General features: G+C 37.0%; 1 protein-coding gene across 6 annotated transcripts in view; it reads right to left on the reverse strand.

The window, feature by feature from the left end:
* RAPGEF4 (Rap guanine nucleotide exchange factor 4) overlaps positions 1-27146 on the reverse strand; it is a 157214-nt gene that overhangs the window by 124694 nt on the left and 5374 nt on the right. For 3 of the 6 annotated variants that reach the window (XM_055812472.1, XM_055812471.1, XM_055812470.1), the window contains exons 2-4: positions 19064-19206; positions 17863-17951; positions 9233-9379 (exon numbers count right to left, since the gene is read on the reverse strand). In XM_055812472.1, the coding sequence (XP_055668447.1) occupies positions 9233-9379; positions 17863-17951; positions 19064-19206 (379 nt within the window). Of the gene's footprint in view, positions 1-4719; positions 4892-4930; positions 5026-9232; positions 9380-13534; positions 13667-17862; positions 17952-19063; positions 19207-27146 lie in introns of those variants that run through there. The other 3 variants (XM_027786322.2, XM_027786326.2, XM_027786324.2) reach the window with 3 other exon arrangements.

The raw sequence follows: 27146 nt of genomic DNA on the forward strand, positions 1-27146 counted from the left end.
TATACAAGGAGAGGGAGGCAATTAGTAATTACCTGGGTTGAAATCCCACAATGCCCATTGACTTCAATAAGGCAGGGTTTCACCATGGATGAAAAGAGGGGAGGAACCAGTCTAAAGGGCAAACACTGAGCATTACAGCTCTGATTATGACCAGAAAAAAACATCTATCAGAACTGTACTAAGGCAAGCAAAGGGCACTTTTTTTGAGCCCATTTATTAATCCATATACCTAATAAATTGATAATGTCTGGGGTTTAACTTGTTTTGAGTTTTAAGGTGTTGAATGCTCACTCAAGGGAGTGCTTCCTTAAGGAAGGAGCAATTTACATTCCACTACATAGGACTCGCTTTCCTTGCTTTTCACAATTTTTCACAAAATTTTATAAACAAGAACAAGACTGTCAGAATAAAAAATAATCATATAATGGAAAAACCTTGCTTTCGGCTTGTTAATCTGCATAAGATCTTCTACTGCCACAGATCTTGTTGTCAAAGACTTTTTTAATGCCAGCAGGTTTAAGCTAATGGATTTTTAAAATGTCAATATTAAAACATATCCATTGATCTACTAAATGGTTTCACATTATTTGCCTGACCCTTTATATAGCACAAGTAGAAAGCACCCATTCAAATGCAGCATACAAGCACGCATTCTATAGGAATGCCTTGAAGGAACACATAACCATATCCATTGCTGTAAAGCAACAAAAAATTTGTCGCTGAAAGAAAGCTTCTAAGGTCTCACTATTTTCCTCAAGAACCTGGAGGAAGCAGTAATAATAGATTAACCTCTTCTGTAAGGAAGAAAAATCACCACTCATCTGAAAAGAAACCAAGGATTGAGATGATAACACTGACAAGATCAGAAAGTATCAGTCTCCAAAATAATCTCATCCACATATGATCCTACAGTTGAGTTAAGGAACAGATAGTCTGTGTCAAATCCAAAAGTTTAGAAGTGTAAGCAAAGCCTTACGCAGTTGATCACTTTGGTATCCATTCTAAGGCAGGAAAGGACACTGCCAACCACAAATGCAGTTAGAACTAAAGCTCCAGGCAATTTGACAAGGCAAATATAAATTTAATGTAGTAATACATACACACAATACATAGTAGATAGATTACACACCCATTTCTACAAACAAATAATTCTGTGTTATGCATTTTTTCTCTGCGACAGATGAGAATGAGACACATATTTGATAGTTAATGTATATTTGGGAAAAAAGTCAGAAAAAAATTTATAAGCTTCAAAACTTACAGTTCTTCTGAAAGACATTTTTACCTAATAAAAATGAACTGAAGAAAGGCCAGAAATTTGCTCCCTGAAATAAGATTTTCAGGCTCCCAGTTGTTTTGCAATATATGTATTTGCCATTTAACACATCACACTTAGAAATACCACATTAAATAATACAATCTGCTGAAGATGAAAAGCAATTCCTTTGCTAATAAAAAAGCTGGTTATAGAAAGTGCAAGTTTGGCAGTAAAGCTTCAAAGAAAGATAGCAGCCTCAAAAACATCTGCAGACTAAGTGTATACATTTCAGTTTGTCAGATGTTTTTCTGTAATTTAAATATTTTAAGAATTAATCAAAATAATTTCTGTACTTGAAAATTGGATGAATTCATATTTTTCAACTTTACCTCTAACCATGATAAAATATGAGAAAACCAATAAAGGCATTACTTACCAGGGAGACTAACAGGATGTTTCTATTTCTTTTTATCTAAGAAGGAACCTCAAATAAGTCAAGCTTTCTGCAACATAATTTAAGACCCTTTGAAGTGTAAATAAACATATAAACATTTACAAAAGCTGTAAATAAGAATGACAATATATTTGTGCACAGTGTCTGGTATAATAGATTCAACAGGGGCTTCAAGCTGACGTGCATTACTACAGTGATACAGATTTGCACCCATGAGAAATGGCATGCTAGTATGATTTCAGAGAAATCAGATCTACAAAGCCTTATTCCACCTCCACATGGAGATCAGTGACACAGTTACAAAATGTTGCTATTGAAATAGAATAAGCTAGGAGACTGAAGTGCAAACTGATTGTAAGGATGACAGAAAAACATGCACCAGGTAAGTTTGTTGCAGAGAGACATGAGGAATGATCAGGCCTTTCCAATCAGCTTGTTATTTTTCAATCTTTTCAGTCACTTAAGAGGTGCCTGAAGCGCCTGTGCCTGTCACCATAAACCAAGAATAACAACAAAGAAAAGGATACTTAGAGAGTCAAAACTAACTGGATCCCTTGGTCTTCTGCAGAAGTTCTGCCTCACTGACATTACTAAATACTACATGTAATGGCACAGCAAATTATCTGACAGAGTGGACAAATATCGAGCGTAAACTTTTTAGTCATAATGCTATTATTTAGCAAAGAACAGATCATAGTAAGACTATCAAAAGACTTGTACACTTCTACCAGTGCATGTCAGGTCAAGAGAAAAACTGTGTTACTGAAGTGAAAAATCTAGTTCCTAGACATGTTTCTCCACTGCCAATGGCCAGGAAGGTTACCTTAAGAGATACGCTGTCATAAATAGCGTTCACAAATTCTGCATCCATTTTTTAAAACATGAAGCGATTAATATACCTGAATGAAAGCAGCAGTCACTGTGTTTGCTATGCTGACAAACATGGCTTGTTCTGATGTAAGTCTGTCTACTGAGGATAGAATGCCATTCCATAGTAATTTATATCTGCTCTACCAGACAGAGCACCACTCATTAAAATTAGAAATTGACAAAGCAAAACAAGAGAAAAAACCGTAAAAGCATATCACAAGGATGGTCAAAATCAATGTAACAGCAAGCACTAAAGGCCAGACGCTGCTCCCACTTAGCTCCACGTTTAGCAAAGCAATTTTACTGTATTCACCTGAAATATGCTCAATTCACACCAGCAAAACTGGGAGTGCAACCTGGCCTTCTTGGTATCATAACAATTTTGAAATTTTCCCCTGCTACTCACTTGCATGCTTTATCAGTATTAACACAGAAGGTATGAAGGTGTTATGTTAGTTATTCCCAAAGCTTTGCTCACATCTTGCCTATTCTGTGTTTACTGTCATATTCTAAAGCTAGGGAGGGGAGAAGGACTTTTTATATTCCTCTTTCTTCCATGTGTCACTCTAGGAAAAAAAATCTCCTGCTTGCCTAACCACTTCATTTGTCAATGTTTCTCACACTAGCTTGTTTCTTTGCACACAGATTTGAATTGGTCATCAACTGAAGATTTGCAGACAGCATAAGGCAACAGATTCCACACACTTGGGCCCTTCCACAACTTCCTTTTGTGTTGTATGCTGTATCTGATAACATGGAATATTTTTTCCTTATACTGACAAAATGGCTATTTGAGAGGTTGGTGAACACAGTATTAGCTACATTGCAAATACAGGCTCTTACAATTTGATCAACTTCACATTTCTCAAATAAAACCTCATTAGAGGAAGAAATCATCAAGGTAGAGTTTCAGCAGTCAATGGAGAGTGTGACAGAAGCAGGCAAATACAGCTGAGTGTTCCAAGACCACCTTTTTATACTTTTTGTGAGTCTCCAAGCACTTCACTATTTTAAATCACATGATCACCCATTCTGTAAAGCTAAATATTCTATATTTTATTAACTATAGTTTTATATCTCTATTATGTTTCCCTATTGGAAATCAGTAAATCAGAGCAAAGACTTCTGCAATTGATTATGGGGCTATAAACTGGCAGAGTAGTATACCTTAAATCAAGCTGACAGCTCAAGGGTTGGACATGAATCTGATTTTTTGTTTGATTCCCCCCCTCTCAATATTTAATTTCTCAGATCAAATTTAATCTCTCACTTAAACTGGAAAGAATTTCTGGTATGGAATACTCATTGGTGAAAAGGTACATCAGAAACTACTGACATTTACATGAGATTACTAATACTCCTTAAACATGTTGAAGCATTCAGGAGTCTAGCAGAGAAATAAGCAAGAACATTCTCAAGTAGCAATGTAACGTGTATTTTCCAGCCTAAGGTGAGTAAAAGATTGCATCTCTGAAATGCTGCCTACTGAATCACACTGCAAAACACCTACAAGAGATTCAGTAACATACTTTGATAAATAATGTACTTACAGTAGAGCCATACGGATATAACAAAAAAATCCTTACATGTTCATTTTCATTAACATTTTACAGTGCTTTCAAAATCCCTGCTGCCATAATCCTGACACAAAAAATGAGGTATAAGATTATATTATACCTTGATAGAAGGGATATGATTACATACACCTTAAAAAGACAAATTGGTATTACACGCAAATGCAGTAAGAGCTGTGGTCTCAATTCTGATGAACTTAAGCCTTATTTAGAAATCTCAGGAACAGTGCTACAAAGTTTAAGTCAGTGTGCCATTTCATACACGTACTTCCTACACCGCATTCCATCGGAACAGTATGTAAGATTTCTTCTGCTCTGACAGAGGATCTGTTTTTAAACTAGCTCATTAAAAACTAACATCCACAGTGTTCAGAAAACAAAGATGGTAAAAAAGCTGCTTCTCCCAAAGCTATCTTTTCAGAGCAGTGAAGTCTGCTACGGGCTACTGAATTATCATCAGATGAGCAAAGGCAGGAAGCAAGTTACGCTACATTTTATCAGACTACAAGACGCATAAGTGCTGCTGAATATGAATTAAAACAAATTAAAATATTCACTCTGACCTTACAGGGGCAAGACTCCCTCTCTCCAAAGTTACTGTATACCGAAGTAATAGTTGTTCTTCATTTACTCAAGATCAAATGTTTCTCAAGGCATGTTCAGTAACTTCTAACATAATCTTATTCCACACAAAAGGAAATTGGTTATTTGTATGTTATCCAAGGAAGGCTGAGTAATTCACTGTGGTAGGAAAGACCTCTAAAAATAAGTCACCTCTCAGCAGATTCACTCCCTTCCTGTCTGGGTTTGAATCAGTTTGCAACTGCATGAAAGCACAAATCTTGAGGATGAACTACAGAGAACTTCTGTAATGATAACACTACTGAAATGGATGTATTTCACTCCTCCTCTGCTTAAAAGAATCCAACTATTAGGGGTGGAGCAACCCAGTGACCCAACAGGATGTGCATGACCAGAGCTCCTCACGTGTAGCCTTCTGCTTTCATGTTTATTTTTGGATGTGTTTTCCTTTGTGCTTTGAAACAGTTTTTTGGGCAAGGTAGCTAGCACCACACTCAGTGATGCTAAAGAGGGAAAAAGCAAGTTATCAACACAAAGAGTACCTCGTCCTATAGATTCATAGAGCACCTTGGAAGTCCACAGTATTACAACAGTGATAAATAACTTTTTTCATGTTTGCTAGTGCTCTTCAGAGATGAAAGCCAGGGGCAATTGCTGCATAAAAGCATGTCACCAGTCATTCCCATAACCTTCTAGAGCTTCTTCATCAAAGAACAGTATTCAGCTGTCTGAGAACCTAACCAGAGATTCCATCATCTCCAATCTGCTAGAGCAGCCATTGATTGAAAACAAGTCTCCAAGGATAAGTAAGCTTAGAAGTTCAACCTATGTTCCCGAACAGGATACTACTTCAGCAGACAGTCATTAAAGAAAAGACAAGGCCATTTTAACTGGTAATGGTTGTTATCAGGACAATACCTTTTGTTTTGATCAGCATTCCCTGACTGTTAAAAACGAAAGTCATATAAAATATTTCTGTATTTAAAGGGTTGATTGAATATGTGGTTCTGTGTATTACAGAAGGCATTTTACTACATTTTTAATAAAGAATACCCTATCTTTTCCTTAAACAGTATTTAAATCTATAAAACTGACAGAAGAATAATGATAAAACAGTCTGCTCAGAAGTACAATCTCCTTTCAGGTACACACGCAATTATAATTTGTACTCAAAGAAATTAATACACTTTGCTGTATATTATGGATTAAGTATGTTAATAAAGCACACCTGGTCTGTGAAACATTCTATCAATACAACTGTTTCTTAGAGACAGCTAATACATGAAAAAGTTACTTTTCAATTTAAACAAAACTCAGAAGAGTCAGTAAATTCATAATATGAAGTTACAGAGATTCTGCAAAGTCTTTCTACACTTAGAAATAACTAAAATAGATAGGTATTATATCTTTCTCTCTTACATTCTAGTCTCAGGATTTGTAATGAAAATTTCAAAAGAAGTATATATGCATATTTATTTGTCTGTAAAGAACTGCATAGATTTGGGATAGAAAAACATTTGTTGCAAACACAAACTTCATCATCAATAGGTTTCTGCGTTAACAAATTTTTACTATAAAGGAAGATAGTTCATAGCTCTTATTCCTATCATTTCAGGTTAGCTGCACAATAAATTAAAGTCAGTACTGTATCAATTGATACCAATTCATTTTCCAAGATTATATTCACAACCTAAAAATAATATTAAACATTACAGTCTTGGAATTTCCATGCTCTGTAGGCCAAAAATCTTTCATCAGCTAACAGACATTTTTCATTTGTTCTTTCCCTCAAAAGAGAGAAAAAAGTAAAGTTTCCCTGAAAGTGCATTTCAGGGGAGGGAGGTAACCCAGAAAACTTAATCATATGCAAAATGTATTTTTTTTTTAGTACTATTATTAATCATAAAAATCCTACATTCATAAAAGCAGTAACTATTTTAAGAATTCCGACCCTACAGTTTATTTAGATTGTTCTTAAATTGCAGTATTGCATTATTCAGAACTATTCAACAATTTAACAGAGCAACTACTTCCTTTTGGAATTGACTCCTCACTGTCTGGAGAGTTGAAATGTGTATGCACTAGATTTTAGTTTTTACCATATCTGGTAAATGACACTGACAATGTTGCCTTTTCCAATTTTTTCCATGATACCACTGACAATAAATATCTGTGATCCACTCTTGACTTTTTGTGGGTTTTCATTAAAAACAACAAAAAAAAAATTTAACTGAACAGCACAACACTGTGTCAATAACCATTTCCCCGTATGGTCTTTGTCACAGCAAATATACTTGAATCTCAGGATAAGGCAGACAAAACACCACAACATCCATAACATAACAAAAAGTTGCCCTAAAGAAAAGTATGTTCTTTTCTTCAGATAATAATAATAGTAACAACAACAGCAACATACTACTGCTGCTATTGCTAGTATCTTTTGGGGAAATTTTCTTCAATAATCTTCTGTCTGTTTATTATACTTTAGCTGCAGTTTATGTGCATTTTGGGACTAGTAGATTACAAGGAAACAAATATTACCTTGAAAAAAATGAACAACTTAATTCTGCCTCAGACTAACCAGAAAAGCCATATATTTTGTGCCATAATTTTACACTCACTAACAGCACAGGGATAGCCTCCTTGAAAGAAAGTACACCAAAATACTTTAAGCATTCACTGTAAAACTGCACAAAAGACAAAGAAACACCACAAAGCTAAATTGTGGTCTGTGACTGACACCTGCAGCATCTGTGACATGTTCTACCACACAATTTCATAAAATCAGCACCATACAAAATGCGTACTAAGGCTTCCTATGATAGCTCCCAGCTCCCAATACTTTCAACACATGAACTTTTCCAAAAGCATCTATGATCAAAAAACTCATCAAAATCAGCAAAACTGTTAGACATAACATTGTATTAGTGATTAAAGAGCAAATCACATAAGCATTTTTGTTTTAAAACAACTTTAGGTATGTTTTAAGGTTCACAGTTTTTAAGAAGGGAACTTAACTTCCACTCCCCCAGTATTTCTGATAGGAAACTTAACATCTCTGAATGCTTACCAGAAGTCATATACATAGCAGAAATTACTCTGCTTACGCCAATTAAAAATGAATTTAAAAAAATAGTCTTGAGAAACCTACAATTGGATTTATTCTCCTCCATCATGAGCTTGTAAAGCACTATCCACATAAAAATTTCCAACCAGCAGCAAGCATAGTATATGTTATATAAGCCAGTGGTCTCATCTGTTTTAATCTTTTAATGCCAGGGTCTAAAACTATAATGCAGTTCCTGTATGGAAAAAAGCATTAACTGCAGAAAAATACTGCACTGTGAATTTCTTCACATTTGCTGTAAGACTTTACTAGCATTTTTTTTAGCTGTAGACATTAGCCATAAGTTGTACCATTTTTTGGGTATGCAATTCAAGGATGAAATCTGGTATTGTCAGAGCAGAGACTGTTCAGTGGCAAGCACATTTAATTTACACATAGTCTTGCATGCTTTGACCACGCTGCACCATTTCAAGGCAACGTATTTGCAGACAGGTGATACTAGTGCCATTTCCTCAGTCAGTATAGCTACTTGTGGATTTGCCTTTCTTTCCGATTGCCTTACTTTAGGTACTGCTTTAGGACGATTATTTGGAGTATAATACTGCTCACTGCTTTTTCTCAGGAAAAGAGAAAGCCAAAAAAAAAAATCCATCTGTCTGCACTTTGGACAGAAGCTGAAGAAAATGCTACAACCAACATCTATGTCTTAAACAGTGTCCCTAGATCTGCAACTTTATGACACTGTCACACCATCTGACAGCTCTAAACAACATGTAAATATGTACAGTCACCATTTAAAACAAGCTGGCAGCATAGGCCAGGCCAAGAGGATGCCTTCCAAATTCCAGAACTTTTCAAATCAAGTGTAATGCTTACAAAAACACAAACTGATTGAAGTTCAATAACTTTGCACAGTAACGTGTTAATGAAGTCTTCTCAGTGTGGATACCAAAGTACACACAGATTACAAACTGATAACCTCAGCAGTATGTTCTCCACAAAGGAAAGTTTTAGGGTAATTCACATACAGTCAGTAACTTAATTTTTAAGTGATCTTGATCCATCTGCAAATTCTAAACCTCGTACAGCTGGTGATGAGACAGGAGTAAAGGAGAATAATTTATAATACCAGAGTATATTAAGGATAGACTCTCCTCATAAGCAAGTTTAAGGCCAAGAAAGCAACACCTGCAGTATACAAATGAATTCCACTAATGCTACCTCATTAGAAGAAGTCTGCAAGAAAGAAATACAAGAGTATGTAATCATGCAGAACGTGAAGCGCTAAGAAGAAATAACTTTTTATCCAAACTAATTTAAAAGAATTATTACCTCGCTTACAGTATAAATGTGCTTATATTTCATTATAAAGACTTCAAACATTGTATCACTTTTTCTGCATAAACTGCAAATAAAACTGAATTTACCTCCCAAAGTGCTTTAAAGTCCTTCTGCTCAATTCGAAGGAGCTCGCTATGTTCTCGGGTAACGATAGTAGCATGGCGAGGAGTGTTATCCAGAATGGACTCTCCAAAAGCAGTTCCTATTCCCAAAGTGCATATTGTCACAGCATCCTTTGAATCAAAAATAAAAGGACATTAAATATTCCGGGATGTTTTAAGAGTCTTTATGTCGCATTTTCTAATAGCACTGCCTCATGGTTTTCCAGCAATTTGCTTTAAAAGAATATTAATTAAAAATGCCAACAAAAAGTCAATATGATGATTAACAAAACATGAATCTTCAATGTGGAAGCAAGCATTACTTCCATTTTCTATGACCAGTTGAAATAGACACTTCTGTCTGCAAAGCAGAGAACACAAAAGTCACCTTTATCTTTGGAAGAAGGTTACGACCTCTGTTCATCTGCCTCTAAAGACTGTTGCAATGATGAGATTCTTTAAAAATGTGAGAGAAATCAGAAATGCAATCTTGGAATATAAATTTCTGCCCTACATTGGCTACCCTCATCAGAAAGAAAAGGTGACAGTTATGTTTTCTCAGTAATCCTAACTTTCAATTATACTATCTTCTTGTATTTATAATGCATTTCTTTATTGTACAAGGTCTGTGAGCAACACAGTCGTGCAGTTCAACCAACTCTTTGCCTTTCTGTTGAAAATGCCAGTAAACCTCTCAAATGTTAATGGATGCCTACCAATTAAGTGCCAGACAAAGAACAATAATATTTTCACATAAGTCAGAGATTTCAAGAGAACTCGAAGTCCAAAATAACCTGGAACAGAGGACTCAGGATGGTCCCAAACATGCAGCAAAGTCCACTTCAAAAAAGTCTGTATGAGCACATGCCATTCATGTGATGGAAAGATGTCTAAATCAATCCCCTTGGCCAGGAACTCCTCTGTAATAGTTCCAATATTAATTATGAGCTATTGTAGAAAAAAAATAGACTACCAGCAATTAAATAACTTGCTGATCAAGATTTTTAGATACATTTTCTGTTTTAGGCTTACAAGTTGCTACGTTCCTGAGTACAGGCTTGAAGCTGAACACTTACCTACATCTCTAAGTTGGGCCTTAACTGACTGTGTTTTGAGTAATGAAAAAAATAGCAACAGCATTCATAATTTCAATTGATACAAACTGCACCTAAGGAAATCATACACACACACAAATATACATAAACATATTAAAAATATGCTAGTTTTACTTAATACAACATTATAAATAGAATTTAATTCTAAAACTGATTCGTGAAACATCTACAAAAATAAAAGCAGAAGATTTTGCCATCCCATCTGCTACATCTTTGTGGCTGATAATCCAGGAGAGAAGCATGAGCATACTTCAGCATCATTTTCTGTATTTAAAATTGCATTGTTTTCCTTTCATGCATCTAATAAGTGGTAATAGGCAAATGTTATTAAGATCAAGTTAGTAGCTTTATAATTGCATTACAAAGACAAATGCCCATAATAGTCCAGTTCCCTGAACCATAGCAAATTGCTTTTGCTCAGATTTTACCATATAAAATTATGTGTTCAGGAAAACAAAATCAATTATGTCTCAGAAAGGATCTAGGAAGAATTTACCAACTGTCAGAAATAAATTTTCAAGGAAGGCAAATATGAACAGGCACTGTTTAAAAGAAAAAACATTTATGAATAAGCACCTAGGCACCTAAACAGAGGTCTCTATAGTCTATAGTAGAGGTTATAGACTAAAGTTGTGCCTTAACAAGCTTACCTTTCAGAGCTGAAACACTATATGCGTGCTACTATACTCACAATTGCACTCAAAGGAGCTACAAAGAAAATGTGCCTACTGCTCACATGAAATTTGATGTCCAAGTCTCCAGTACATTATTCTTAACTTTCTAAATAAAGTTCCAACTTCTTTCTCATTCCCTTCCCTCCCTCCAAAAAAAACGAAACTCTTGAAATGCTTCACCTTTTTTGATTCTTTACAACACTAAAGAGTATCTCTTCCAAGAGAGATAAGAGAAGAGGAGAAAAAGAAAGGTGTTGGTTAAGGAACCACTTTCTAAGATAACTTTTGATGAGGCAACTGTTCAGCCTGAGAAATAAATTAACATTGTGGGGTGTTAAGTCAAGGAACTGGAATGGTCCTATCTACATTCATTAAAGTCCAGGCTTCTATCAAGTGAAAGTTCTTTCAGATTTTTATCCCAGCCAGCATTGCTCTCCATACAGATGAAGTTTCACAGCCAGCAAGGGAGCAAGCCCATCTGTCTTCTTCAAGACTTCAGAGATGCATCTTCCCTCTGCCCCACGTTCATATATCTCCAATCTCCCGGGGAATCAGGTGTGCATTTCCTGTTACACCTGTTAACCTTGCACTCAAGAACCTCCTGCTGTTCAGTGTAGACTTCAGGAGGATTGCTGGCAGCTCAAAACTCAGTTTGCTGTTCCCCTCTGCAATCCCAGAAGCAGCAGGGGGTTCCAGCTGCTGGTAACCAGCTAAAATTCACACAGCTATTTAAAAGGCAGAATTAGAGACTTAAAAAGATGAGATTGTTTCCATTGATAGCAGTCCACTGAACACACTATAAAATGGTAGCATTCACATCAGAGGCTGTTTGTGTATTCAGTTTCATTGACTCACTGGCAGGTGAGACACATGCAGTGAAAGAGCTGTTAAACTTCATCCTCACATCAACCTAAAACATTATTGAATTCGTAAGATCATTCTATGGAATGGACAAGAATGAGAAACAAGGATCTGCCTGACTCCCCCCACCATCACAAGGCACATCCCTACATGCTCCTCCCTGACTTGTGACACTTTATTTTCCAACGTGGCAAACAGAATTCTTGTACTGTGTGTAAATAAAACCATGGTGTCTGAAAGAGAAATGAAGAAAGAAAATAGGAAAAAAAAATTACAGGTTCTGGGTTGAAAGGGATTGGGGACTTTCCTTTGAAACTTTAGTTCATGCAATGTTTTGAATTTATAAGGGAGTTGATGTAGCCAGTTTAGTTTTAATTTCATCATTCTCTCACACCTTGTACCTTTATCTCACCCCTGCATCTGTGTCCCTCCAGGACTCCATACCATCTCCATGATTAACTGGAGCTGTGCAAAAGCTGGCATTTTGAAGTTTGCTTATTATTACTTTGACACAGTTCAGTTTGTCCTGAGCAAAAATTTCCTTTTATAACAGAGAAACCAAAGGGTTCACATGAACGTAAACTATCAGTTCTATAAATTCAATATACTATATACCTTGTTTGTAACATTGGGTAGGTAACAGTGTCAAAAAAAATAAATTCAGAACCTGTTCATAACTGAGGGTAAAGACCTCTTTCTGATAGATTCTAAACAGGCTGCATTTTCTGTTTATTTTGAAGGGGACTTACTGTTCGATTACCTCAACTGCAGTATGTTTCAGCCATTCAGAAAGGAAATCCTTATCAAACTGCTACTCCCACACTAGAACTGCAGTTTGCCAACATACGATAGGCCATCCTCTTTATACATAAGACAAAGTGATTTGCTCAAAGGAAGCATACTTCTGAGATTGTGACCAACTTCTCTCCTAGCTCCTAAGTAAAATATTTACAGACAGATTAATGGGACTGTAATAACATTCATTATTTCCATACTTTTCTATAGCTCTAAAAGCTACCTGCAATGTCTTGAACTTTTTCCTAGGTTACCTGGCAGACAGAAATGATTTCTCTATATTACCTTTCAATAAGCTAAATTCAAAACCAAAATTAGTACAACTACAACACTGTGGAGCTCAGCATAGGAAAACACACCCTGCTTCTCAGCTGAGTACTTGTGCAGCCAACCTCTGTGTCAGAATTGGTAGAGCAGTTCTCAAACCATATAATTTAAAGCTAGCTATCTTGGGCATATTTACACTACAGACCAGGGGTCCTCAAACTATGGCCCGCGGGCTGGATACGGCCCCCCAGGGTCCTCAATCTGGCCCCCGGTATTTACAGAACCCCCCCGCCCCACCCACCCCCAGCCCCGCTGGGGGTTGAGGGGGGAAACCAAGCAGCCGCAGATGACCGCCTGCCACTTCATCCACACGCCAGCCCGCTGGTTAAAAAGTTTGAGGACCCCTGCTACAGAATATAGCACAAACCTATGTCACAACTTCACATAGGTAATCTCCAAAATACAAAATTACTGTTTTCATGCACATATAATGGCATTTACATGCAGAATGGAATATTGCAAGGACTGTCCTGCTTAAATTCCCTTCCTTGCTTCCACTTCATCTTAACACATACCTGCTTTGTCCTCAGTTTCAAACAGCCAGGAAATGCTTCCCCCTCTTACAGGGACAGCTGAACCTCTTTCTTCACATTCTTCTCAGCAACCCCACCAACTCACTTGGCTTTTGATCCCCAGCCCTCTGCATCTTCCTACAACTGACACTGCTGTACCACCCAAGCACACACAGCTCCTCCTTTAAAGCTTTTCTATAAAAGGCTAATTGTTTCTAAAGTTTGGTCTATTTTTAAAAACTGATCAGCTCAAAAAAACTCCACTAAAAACACAGGCAAGGCAAACTAGCAATATCCCCCAGCACATACACTGATTCAGCTGGCATACTACAGCAAAACTGCAGATCAAACTGCTATTTGGTCTTTGTCTTTCTTCTCTTCGTGCCTTCCTGTTTTATCAGATAGGAATATAAATCATAATCATTTGGGGTGAAAAGCTCTGAATCTAATTCAGCAAAACACAATGCTGCAGAATCTGAGAAAACTGTCACACTGATGCTTTTGTCATAATGCATTTATTCCCAGCTTTATGCTGAGATGTTACCAACAGTTATCTGTTAGAACTTTTGTTTTTAAAACAGGGTTTTGTTTTAAAAACAGGGTTCAAAAATTAAACATACACAAGGCAGTCAGCAGTATATTTACACCACCACCAAACTAGGAATATCTCTAAGAGTGCCTTTTATTACTATATACCTTGGTTGTAACATTGAGTAGGTAACAGTGCCAAAAAAAATTAAATTCAGAATCTGTTCATAACTGAGGGCAAAGGCCTCTTTCTGATAGATTCTGAAGAGGCTGCATTTTCTGTTTGTTTTGAAGGGGACTGACTAAGTCTTTGTGTGACTTAAGTACAATATTTATCAGGGTATTTGCTACAAATAAGTTGAGACAAGACCAACACAGTTCATTACACTTACCTCTTCAATTCATAGTGTGACATTTTTACTTTAAAAAAAAAAAGTGATCTTCAGTCTCTTCTTGATTGTTGAATACCCAGAAAATTAATAAATTTAGTATAGAAAAGAGTATAGAAAGCAAAAGCAGACCAGCCACCACTCAATGCACTAGATGAGTAATCCTGTCAGATCTCTATCCATTTCAATGGCAAATTAAATTACCACCATGATCAGCAGCAGCTAGCATATTTTACCACCGCAGTGGAACAGAACCAACAGTAACAGAGAAATCTGCTCTGGTCAAACTCTTTAAAACAGATATATTGTAATTAGTTGAATATGGCTTTCAAACTAGTCATTTTAGTATTAAACATTGACCATACGCCGTTTGTTATGTATTGTAACACTGCCCTCTTGTGACATAATACAGTTCTGCAAGCAGTCAGAAGGTTTTTCTACATACGTGAAAGCAAGACCTATCTATGAGATCCTAAGTATTCGTGTTTTGCTTTATTAAAACATTTAAATCAGTACATGGAATGCTTCCTCCTATCATAACAGAAAAAAATAGGTAGTGTTTATATTTCTGTTTATATGAATTCTTAACTTGGTCCTAATCAGTATTACTAACACTTTTTGTGAGAAATCACAGGGGCCTGCGTAAGTAAGCTAATGTGCAGCAAGAACGTGTATGAATTAATACTTCACTAGCTACATTGAAGCATTGATTCATTAGTGCTTTTAGATATAATTTCTAGTGCAAGATGTAACTACATGCCTCTGTAGGAGTAAAGGCCATTAAGACATTCTTAGTAAACAGCAAGTGCACAATAACTTACTGCATTTTTATAGGCAAAAGCTACCAAACACCAAGGCTGACTGCATAAAGAGATAGCACATGGTAGCTGCTACACAATGTATTTATTCCCAGGCTTGCTGAAATTTAACTCCCCTGGGCAGACAGATAAACACCTAGTAAAGCAGGACTAATTTTTAATCAAGAGAATTGATTTTCTGTATTTACATTAACACTTTAGGCATCAACATATAATCATATGATAATTCAAGCTGCAGGAAAACTCGGGAGGTCATTGAGTACAACCTCCCACTCATCTTAAGTATTAAAAAATTATTAGTCATGTCTTACATCTTTTTAAACAACAGAAACCTAAATACAAAGTTAGCTTCTCTCTTCCTAGGAAAGATGTCAGACTCTTTCTGTACATTTATGAGACTCCAAACTTCTAAACTTGTAAACTCAAGCAAACTTCTGTATCTCTTCTGCTCTGTTGGAAGTTTCTCATTAGCATTTGTGCAATTTATGGTATCATAGTAATGGCAGAGCAATTAATAATTACTATGACATTGTGAATGAACTTTTGGCTCCTGAGTGCTGTTGTTGGAAAATGCGCTCCAAGATAGGTTACAAGCATCCTTTCATCTTCACAACTGGTCATCCATTCCTAGCTGGAATTTGCTGGCACAATTACAGCAACTGAGTCTGTCAGAGCTGCCTGCCTATGGAGCTACACTGTACTTCCTCCATTGTCTGGGTTTGTAGTGAGCACAGTAGGCAGGGAGCGCTAGCAAGTACTTCAAGCTCAAGAATAGCTAGTACCATGCCAACAAGGGGTACTGACAAGACTGGAACAGGGCACCTAGGAGGTTAAAGGCAGGACAAGGAGCAGACCAAGGAGGGACATTCTACAAACACCAAGCTGGAGGAAAACCAGAGAAAATATTAGACTCAAATACTATTTAGGAGTCTGCAACCACCAAACTTAACAAGAACTGGAATGGTAAATGCATGAGCTGCTGTCCTTTCGGCAGTGAGGCTCTATCATAAGAGAACTAGGCAGCCGTAAGAATTCAGTTCATTGTTCCTGTGACAAGGAAACATGAAGTTAAGAAATTACTGCAGAATATAATTTCTAGAACTACAGCTACATGAATTGTAGTTCTGCAGTTTCCTATTGGTAGGAAAATCCAGTAAACTTGAACAAGTAGAAAAAAAACATTTACATTACATTTCTTAAAAGGCTAAAATGGAGCAACACTCCAAACAGACTTTAAATTTAACTTCCTCATCCAGAATACTTTTGTGGATATATTTTTTTTCTCATTCAGTAAAGAACTTTGGACCTTAACAACAGCATAGTGCCATCTTTTGGCAAACACCAGAAAATATTCCTGATTGCTTTAGACCTGCACAGAAAAGGGTCTCATAAGAGCCCAGTACCGTTCCAAATTGTGACAATACTAATGACAGCCAGGCCATGCTGAGAATTGCTCAAAATAGGCTAATTATACTCTCAATCAGTCTCTACTTAGCACAGTAAAGAGGCTGCCAAAAATAATTATATGAAGGAAGTCCCTTTTGTAGCTATCATTTTACTGTAAGAAGTAGAAAGACCTAGAGCTCACACACTGTCCTGACTTGCATTCTGACCCAATTTCGCTGGTGATACAGTGCTCAACAAAGTGAAAAAATCTAATTTCTGTAAGTCTGCTATGAGCAAGAAATCTTCTCCAGTCAGCCAAACTTTGAGCAAAGAATACACCACCCCTCGCATGCTATATTCAGTCAAGGTGGGAAAAACAGGTCGTGTTATACTTCAGGTCCAGGATAGCTACACCACTCATGTGAAGGTACGAGTAACATGTCAGAGGTACAACCCCATGCTAGGCTACTTGATGGGACAATCCCAGATCTCAAACATGGAAGTAGGGAATGGGACGTGATGCCTTGCCAGAAGACTGAGCTCACACCAGGAAGTACTTGACTTGTCAGCATGACATTAGACAACATGCGTGGGAGACTATTCCCAGAAGAAATCTTATACTTCTTTTTTTTGTATTTACTCTATATTTCCAATTTTGTAAATCCAGGAGTGCCAAGATATGAGAAATTGCTTGCAGTTGGGGGGGAATTTTACTTGTTCTTCTGTTTCTTACCACTGAACAGGTATTACCTCCAGCCTTCTGGTCTAACATGGCAGCAGTTCCAATACTCTGCTATTACTATGATACCCATTCTTGCAGTGGAGACTGCAGTATGCTGTTATAAGACTGCACTGTTGGTAGGTTTGGTTTGAACTTTCTGAGCAAGGCATGAATTAAAATATTTCCAGGGAATGAATTAACAACTCTCATATCTTCAGCTTCACTTCATATGACATTATTAGAAAAGACAGAGGAGTCTTGTTTCATATTAAAATGTAGACACCTTTCTAGAGCATTACATTTCAGGTTTTTTGGAATCAACGGCATGATTTGCCTCCACAGACACAGGACAACTAAAACTAAATGAGACTCAGAGATTGTGACAAGACGAAATACCTGTACAATATATGTTGTCGTTATCTACCTCAGTATGTCATACTCTTTCTTAGTACTACTGACTGGATGGTTTCAATGAAAAATCTATTTTACCTGGTGGTTGCTTGTATCAGAAACCTTCACATCCAGTGATCCTGTCAGAACAGCATACCAGTTCGTCCCAATATCACCCTGACGGAATACTGGAAAGATGAAATCTTGTAAATAAGAGCTATCTCCTTAAGTTTAACAACATTAACAAATATTTTCCCTCATATTAGTGTACCACTGTAGTCATACTACTGGCACTATAGAATTCGGCATATCAGACTAGTTACTTATGATTACAATAATATTTCAAATTACACTGGAAAGCATGTATTTTAGTAAACTGGTCGATACGGTACAGAAACAATGAAACCACATAGAATTGCTTCACTCATCCCGTTTGCTTCTCTTTTACTGTGATCTTAGTTAATAAACAAAATAATAAAAAAAGACTTTCTGAACATTATCCCTTTGAAATTCAGAATCTTCTGATGCAGACACAGCTTCCACTGACTTCCGTAAAAGTTCTGGCTGAGAAGCAGCTGCAGGACTTTGATGTTCAGGCATTCCAACTGTGTGATTACAGACCATTAGAATTCCTATTACTCTAAGCAAACTCCAGTGCTGTGTGACTAAAGCATGCTAAATTTACTTGAGGGGTACCTGAGACTCTACTAAACACCACAGGTCTCCATCAACTATTCCCATGGTACGGCTCTGGGAACTCACAAATTCCCATCTCAGGTCCACCACTTATTTCCATCTCAGCTTCACAGACCAAGTACGGCTGTCCACCTTCATCTGGCACACGGGCTGCCAGAGCAAGCACAGAGCTGTTGTACCCCACAGCAGTACACAGTTCTGCAAATCTGTCTTGCGTTACCAAGAGCAACTGCAAACCACATCCTATTAATGATATGCATAAGTGATAGGCTTTTGCCCCTGACATCACAATACACCTACAAAAGAGATCAATAATACATTTACAGGGGAAAAACGAGATTTAAGTGAAATGACTTGCTTCTAATCTTTCAATGAAACAGTGGCATAGTCCTAAATCCAGTGCGTTCCTTGTTGCCATAGATTCACTACACACTGTATTTGTAGAGCAAGCAGTACTTTAGTCCTGCCTTCCCCCATGACTATGGCTGCAAACGTTTTTATGGCTGTTCCACTGATTGTGCTCTTTCTTCAATCTCCTAGAGACAATCCCAACTAACCCCCAATTTTTTCACATAAAATAGATCATCATGTGAAGCTCTCTTACATGTAATTCCTTTTTCCAGATTTTCATAATATCCACAGAGACATATCTGCTGGAGAAGGTTTGGGTGAAATTTCTCAAAAGCTTTCACTTCTTTCAGTCGTGAAAATATTATATCTACATCTTCACTGGAACGTTCCAACGGTCTGCAAGAAAACAAAGGACAAAATTCTCAACGGCTTCATCAGAGAAACATCCCCATCTGCATGCACCAAACTTACAAATGTTTGCTTTAATGTTACATTATAACATAAATCAATTAAAATCCATTTCACAGGTACATAATGAAACCCTGTTGTAGTTGGAGTCCAACTCAGCCTCACACGGGGCACAAATTGTTGCAGCACAAACAAATCAGCAGGCTGCAAAAAGACTTTTACCATCAGTCAGATTCTACAGCCCGTGCTGTATCGCCTTCCTCCAAAGGCCAGACTACACTACCCCTCCTCCATCCAACCACCTCAGTGTCCCACAATCCTCAGTGCTATTAAACTACTTAACTAAAGCTAAGTAGGAACAAGCTACAGCTGTACATCATCCATGTCAATCAACCCAATGCCTTCGAGGCAAGGCTACAGCTGTATATTATCAATGTTAATCAACCCACTGCATTCCTCTACAAAACCCTTCCAAAACATCCTAACAACTGACTTATCAACTTGAGCATAATTATTATCAACAGCGGCAGTGTCCAGAAGCTTCATTTAACACTGAAGTCCTGCTGCAGTAATTACACAGTCCTTACAGAGCTTACAATGAGACATAGTTGCAAGTTTATACAGGAACACGACAAATCAGATGTCCAAACATACAAAAGGTCTGTGGAATCGGTGCCCAAAATAGAAGCTATCTATCTGGCAAAAAGATTATGGTATCAGCAGTAACTCCTATATCCATATCTCTTGGGCATTTCACTGGGTACAAACTAACTTTAGTGTTCTGTTTACTCACTTGCAAGCAAGAAAGACAACTTTATTAAAGTACATTCTCTTTTATGCAGTTCCTGTCTCTTAATGTTGGACAAATTAAATATGCAAGCAAGAATCTAAACTCTTCATTAGTAAGAGTAAAGAGCCTTAATACAAATACTTAAAATATTTAAAACTTGTGACAGTAACACCTTTAAAAAAACCAAGATTTCAAGGAAAATAAAATTGTAGAACTCCCTCCAGCAAAGTAGCATATGGACCAGCAGTTCAATAGGTTCAGAAAACTACTAGATATTTATGAAACTAAAGTGAATTAGCTCCATAACATACACTTTAAATGTGATTGTCAAACATTATGAATCAGCAGGTAAGCTAAGCACTCGCTGAGAACATTAGAAAGAATCTTTCATAACAGACTAAATGCCTACCACTATGCACAGAAACATAGAACATTCCTAGAAGATCATGCTGGATCAGATGCAGAAATCATTTATGTATAAAGGGCTACCAGAAAGATAGAAGACTGGCAGCAATCATTAAACCTATCATTCACTCGAATGCTGTCCGTTAATTTTACTGACAGAATGTTCTTTTAGCCAGTGGATGAGCTTCTAAATGAACAGAAGTCAGGTAGCTTACAATGAACAAAGACTAAGTTCACAAATACATATCTTTATCATCTCATTGTTACATCCACAGTTTAAGCACTCCTTCTCACAAAAAAAAAAAAAAAAGAAAAATTAAAGATTCCTCTTTAGAATCAAAGACTTAAAGGATCCAAATATTTGTCTCAAGAAAGAAGCCCAGATGCTACTCACATTGAATCTCTGTCTCTCATCTTTCTTATTGAATTAAGTCTAGAAGGGATTAAATCTCTATCCTCATTTATACTCCAGCTTGCCCTTATTAACTACAGATGAGAATAATAACTCTCTGGTGTATACAGTTGCTTCTACATCACAGTGGCATCCTCTTAACACTTCAAACCACAACCAACTACAACAGCTCCCTTTTGAAATATTTCAAGTAAGATTTTCACCCATTCCTTTTTTTTTACTGTGCACTAGCTGACAGGTACTAATAAGCATTAACCCTCTTGTCAAAATTATTTTAAGAAGATTAGGAGGCGCAGCTTGCAAACAGATTTTAAATCCATTTAGACAAGATGCCTACCCAAACTACACTAGCACTTGAAACTCTAACACCCTTGATTTATGGAATCCCAAAATTAACAGCAAAACCTGACAAAGAAAAAAAGGGATATTATTTCAGGCTATCCCCTTTTCCTAGAAAAAGTGTGTCCGAAACTGTTTCATTGATACAACTGCTCACAGCTGACTCTGTTCAAGTCCACTAGTTCATGTGCATAGAATTGACTCTAAGATCTCTGCGTGCAGTGGTTTTAATTGTTTGATGCAGTTGGACAGGGAAAAAGCAAACAAGGTTAGCAAACAACATGCATTAGGTCATATAAACTTAATCAACACTGTTCTTTCAATGCTGTTTCTGAAACGCGAGTGCAGAAATTTCTTCCACTTCTGATCCTGTCAGAAGGATAGGATTTAGGGGGATATAATTCATAGACTGTGTAGCTTTTTTTCCTGAGTTGCTGAAGGCTCAGGAGACGGAGCTTCTCTCTAGTTCAGAAGGCGGCAAGATCAGGGCTCACTTCCACTGACGTGGCAAGGAGTGTCTTGGAACTGCAGGAAAAAAGCTTGCTCTTCTAACAGAACTGCTTCATGATCCCAGTAGCATGAGTCACCATGGAAGAACAAGCATTCTCACAGGTAGGTCAGCCATGCTTTTCAGAGCTTTAAACATTAGCACAGCAGTGAGAAACCAAACTCCATATTTACTGGGAAAGTCAGATTAAAGTTGTGTGTTCCTAGTGGTTTATGTTAGCAAGCAGCTGAGCTACAGCGCTTTGCATTAGCAGCAGTTATTTCCACTTGGAGTGCATGAAGTGGGCACCTGAAGGGGGACACACAGACATGCTCTAAACAAATTTCTAAGTAATACACATAGCAGTAGTCTGAAAATTGTTATATTTCTTACAATGTTTCAATGTTTCTTAATTCATTACTGCAAGCCATTTATTTCAATAGCCTCTCTTCAAAATATACTAAGTTTAATATTACTGTGTACAACGAAATTTCCAGAAATATTTTTACTGGGAGAGCATACATTTTGATCCACCACATTTGGAAACTAAGCTAGAATTTGGGAGGATTTCAGTGAATGATTTAACCATTAATCTATCTTAGAAAAGGTACCTTCTCCCGAGCTGTGCTTTACCAAAAAAAAAAAAAGTGCAGCAGGAATCCTAACTGTACACCATAGTCACAACTAATTAATGTCTCTTAAATGAGGCATACAGACAAACACCTAGATTAAGATTTAGCTGTTTGGTTAATATTGTGAATTAGCATAAAAATGAACTAGGATCCAGGTTATCAACAAAATGCCCTTGGATTTGATCATTGCTCCTGGGAAAGGTCCTCAGAGTTTACGAGTAAGGAATGAATTAACAGTAGGTGTCCCAAGCTGAGCTGGCCCTTAGTCCTTACTAGGACATGGAATTTTGCCTGTGTAAAAACTCCAGATTGCAGTGTAACAGTAATACTAGTAGCATTCAAACTCATTTCTATGAAGTGCTTATAATCTATAACAACAACACTGGTTTTAAAAGGATAGTTTTACTTAGAGAGACCATAACAAGAATAATAAAATACCATGGCATCAATTAACTGCTTTTCCACCATCTTTTAATAAAATTATCATCATGGTAACTATCGTCATCATCATTAAATTAACATTAATTAATCTATTTATGATGCCGAATTATGTTCTCTATTCTAGGTACAAGCTGCCTAGCATGGAACAACATCAGTACAGGACAACATAAATTTACTTCCTCATTGCAGCTATCCTACTAAATTGCTGTAAACTCATCTTTATAAAAGCATAGTTTAGGGTAATATTTAAACAGCTAATATTACAATATATTCCTTAGAACATTAATGATTAAACCTATTAATTAGAAAAGTACTACTGATGCCAGATGGAGAATTATTCAAGCTTTAATGTGACTGTAGCAGCACTGATAGGAGGCAGTGGTATTAATCCAGAAAAGAACCATTCCTCAAAACAGGGAGATGGGCTGCAGAAGTCAACCCCAAAGAGGTGAATCTTGTGAATCTCCCTACAGCCCCTACATGGCTCCAAAAGCCTCAGGAAAGGCTTTTTCCAGACCACACCAGAGCACCTGAAGACACTCCTGTGATCACCACTGCTGTTCCCTAGAGAGCAATCCCACTGAGTTTGGCTCCTCTCTGCTAAACTAGTGCTGGTGGGGATGCTTTTCTGTTCTGTTCTGTGACATTGATGCTGGTATGTTTCTGAAGTGTCCCCTCGCTGCTGATGCAGCAGAGTTGTAACTTGATATTCGTGAGCATAAGAAGTTAGAAAATGCATTTTGGTGCATTTCATACCACTGGATTTTCTGCTAAAGCTGCTGTCCTTTCCCAAGTGTAGTCACGTTTCTGAAAGCTCTAGCACAATGAATGGAATAGGACCTTTTAGGTGAATCTAAAAGTGTGGACAGCTCTCTTAAATCAATGAAAATTCTTCAGCTCTCAACAATTTGGTAGATCTATGAGCTAGAGTAAAAGCATTTTAAGGCAACACTATCCTTCTCATAGAAAATCTATGACTATCCAATGAAGGACCCACTCCCTCAGCTGACCCACTCAATTTAAAATAAAATTTAAGTAAAACAGACTGTGGAACTATTACATTTGTCTGAATCTTTTTTGCTTAAAAAACCAGCTTCTTAGTCCTTTTCCCCAACTTTTCAGTATCTTTGTGGGGCAGCTGCTGCTGTATCTCCACTTCCCTTAAGTCTGCAGCGTACAAGTTCAGAAAGAGCTTTAGCAGCTGTTGTAGTAACCATACCTAGTCACTAACTGACCAGCAACCAAAACTGGGTAGGTATCACGCCATAGCAAACCAGGACAAAACCATGCAGGAGGAATGACTGATTTGGAAATGAAAACTTCACACTCAGTATCTCTTACCATGAAGGATAATGCGTGGATGACACTCCTGCGCCCCCACTCCAGTCTTCAGTTTAATACAATCGTCCCTAAATTTGTATCTCAGCAGGTTACTGCACTGATATCCCATTTCACTGTGACCAAAGTGAGATGGACATTTTCAGTGTTGCAAAACAGGACTACAAAATTATCTGGAAATCACAGAAAGCAAGAGTATTTATTTTCACTACTCTACAAGCTTTTCTACTTTATTTGACCACTGAACGCTTTATCTAGCTCCTTGTTTATATTACTGATTTGCTTCTTCAGAGCACAGTAAGCCTTATCTGGCAGTAATGTTTTCACAGAAGACACAATCGATCTTCTCCTGCTTCTTCAATACAGTATCACAGCACACATATACATGTGACAGCATCAATGCTATACATCTCTATCCAATTATGTCAATAAGGCTTCTTTAAAGGATATTTTACCCTTGATTTATTTGGTTGTGAAGATTTCAAGTATGTATTTTATAGAAATAAAACAATTTTCTTGACAATGTCTGCTCGAGAATCTGTAAGAGAAGGTTACCAAAAAATCTGCCAGAAGTGTATCTTCAAAAGGCTATTTTAAAGTACAAATGAATTATTCAAGCTCAAAGTTTAAATACAGACAGAGGATAACTGCTAAAATTCTTCACACATACAATTTGGAGAAGTTTTCATGTGTAGCATATACAGCTGTATAAAAAACTTTCAGTGGTGTTAAGATTAAATATTTGAATGTTTATGTATGCTATGAAAGACTTGTTAACCTAGAAGGAACAAGCTGGAGGTTTTTTAGTTTGTTTTTATCAAGGTTATCTAACCACAACCTATTACTTCCTCTACTACCACATGATAAGTCCTTTTTTTCAGTTCTTCCTCATAATTGATTTGACACTTGAAAAAGAAAAAACAGGAAACATGTAGTTTTACCTTCTTTGCCAAGATGCCATTAGAGTTTAAAAAATTTTTTTTCTATATCTGTTAAAAAATCTGAACCCTCCTCTAACTGAATGAAAACACTGCAGTCCATTTCCTTCCCTTGCTCTTTTTAACTGTTTAAAAGGGCAACATTGCATTTCATACAGCAATGAACAGCCCACAAAAGAGGAGCAGATATGATGTATTTCTTCCACTGGCAAGGCTGTTCATAGAAAGCAGAGTATCACAATACATAACAGACAAATAAAATTTGTTCATCTCAGGGTTAAAACTGAAGCATCTATTCAAACATGCAAAGACAAACTCTATGAGCTGGAACGTACCAGTAACCGCTACCATGGACCATTTGGTGAATTTTAATAGTATTTTAAAGCATATTCTGTTTTGAAACATTAGCTAAGAGCAGCAGGGAATGCCATTGAAACCAGATCATTCCTCTATGCTACCTGTAATTTCTCCTACCCTTTCCTGACAGGCAGAAAAGCAAAGCAGTAGGATGCAGAATAATACTAGTAGCAAGATACTGTTTTCCCTTAGTGAGAGCAAGACAACACTGAAGCACCTCTCTCCTCCAGGCAATGCTGTAAGGCTCTTTGCCTTTTAATCTCTCTTTGTACAAGGAAAGTTTGAGAGAGGGATGCCAGTGACCTATCAAAGCACTTTAGACCTGTGCTAAGAGACTTAAATCCTAGATATAAATGAAGTTACTTTTAATCTGAAGTAATGTCCAGCTAAGGGTTTACTTCTGTGGGGACAGCCAGCGATCAGCTCTCCCTAACAGGCACTTTGCACTTGTCACAGTAGTACTACCAAATCCATGTTTTCAGCATTCACATCTCAGCTTCTTTTTCCCTTGCCATGGGAAAAGCTTTGTCATGAGGTTTTCAAACAATAATAAAATTCTTTTCTTTTGATTTCCATTTTATGAGACTTTGGGATTCCAGTTTTCACATTTCCTCTGACACACAGTAAATAAAAATTTATTTAAACTCCATACCCTAGGATTTTCAGACATACAAATCATTCCAGAGTAAAAAAAAAAAAAAAAAAAAATGCAACACAAGTAAAACTGCTGATACTTAGTTTCCAACAAAGTACTACTATCACCTATACTCAGAACCCCTGTCACCTACACAGAGAACCCCTGTGATAATCTCTCATGTCCTGCTATGCAGGGCACAAGAAATGCTGTAGATAATCCTGACCTACTCAAGCACTGATTGACCTGCCGGTTAAATGCAGATTGATTGGCTATCAGCTGCAGTGACAGAATTTGTAATAGTTACAGATTTGTAATCTGTCTTCCTCGGTGAGGGCCAAAAGAATGCAGATATGAGGGACTCTCCTTTACCTACACACTCATATCATTACTCAGTTACATTTGTGCCTTCAACTTAGTTTGACCAATGCACTGAAAAACTATTGGAGGGTTTGACAGAGTGAGTAATCAAGTGTGCTTCATTTCTTTACATACTTTTAGATCTTTATAAACAATGGAATGGCAAAATATGTATTTATTAAGTAATGACATTCGCAAAGATTTATCTTAAATTAAAAACACACTACCTGAACAATACAGCTATAATAAGAAACTAAACATAACAATTTTTTTTCATCTTCATGTGCTTTTTAAAAAGACAAAATACTTCAAGAGAAAAAGTAAAATTGCAAGGAAATTGTCTCCTTTCATTTATGATAAGTTTTATGTATGGTGCATGCTTTGCAACCAAAGAGTGACTAAACCTTATTAAATAAACCCTCCTACTTCCATAACTGTGAACTGGAGCTCAGGACAGTTAAAATTCCATTTGACAGAAGTAGATCTGGATGAAATTACATTAACCAGCACTGTAGCTTCATAACAGGCATTAAAAGCACTTAAATATGAACACAGACTCTGAGATACATTGCAAACGAAATTTATAATTGAACAATATGCACAAGTGATGATATCCTTCGATTCAAACTCTAGCCACTGCCATCCACCAACATACTATGCTAAATGCACCCTTACCCATTTAGGATCTGCATTGTTACAGCTAATGAGAATTTAAAACTTACAGTAACTATGAAATAACTTCTACAGATTTACACTGACATACATTTTTACAACTTCTGGATTCAAAGATGAAGT

The sequence above is a fragment of the Falco peregrinus genome, chromosome 8 (assembly GCF_023634155.1).
Source record: "Falco peregrinus isolate bFalPer1 chromosome 8, bFalPer1.pri, whole genome shotgun sequence".
In the NCBI taxonomy this organism is placed as follows: Eukaryota; Metazoa; Chordata; class Aves; order Falconiformes; family Falconidae; genus Falco; species Falco peregrinus.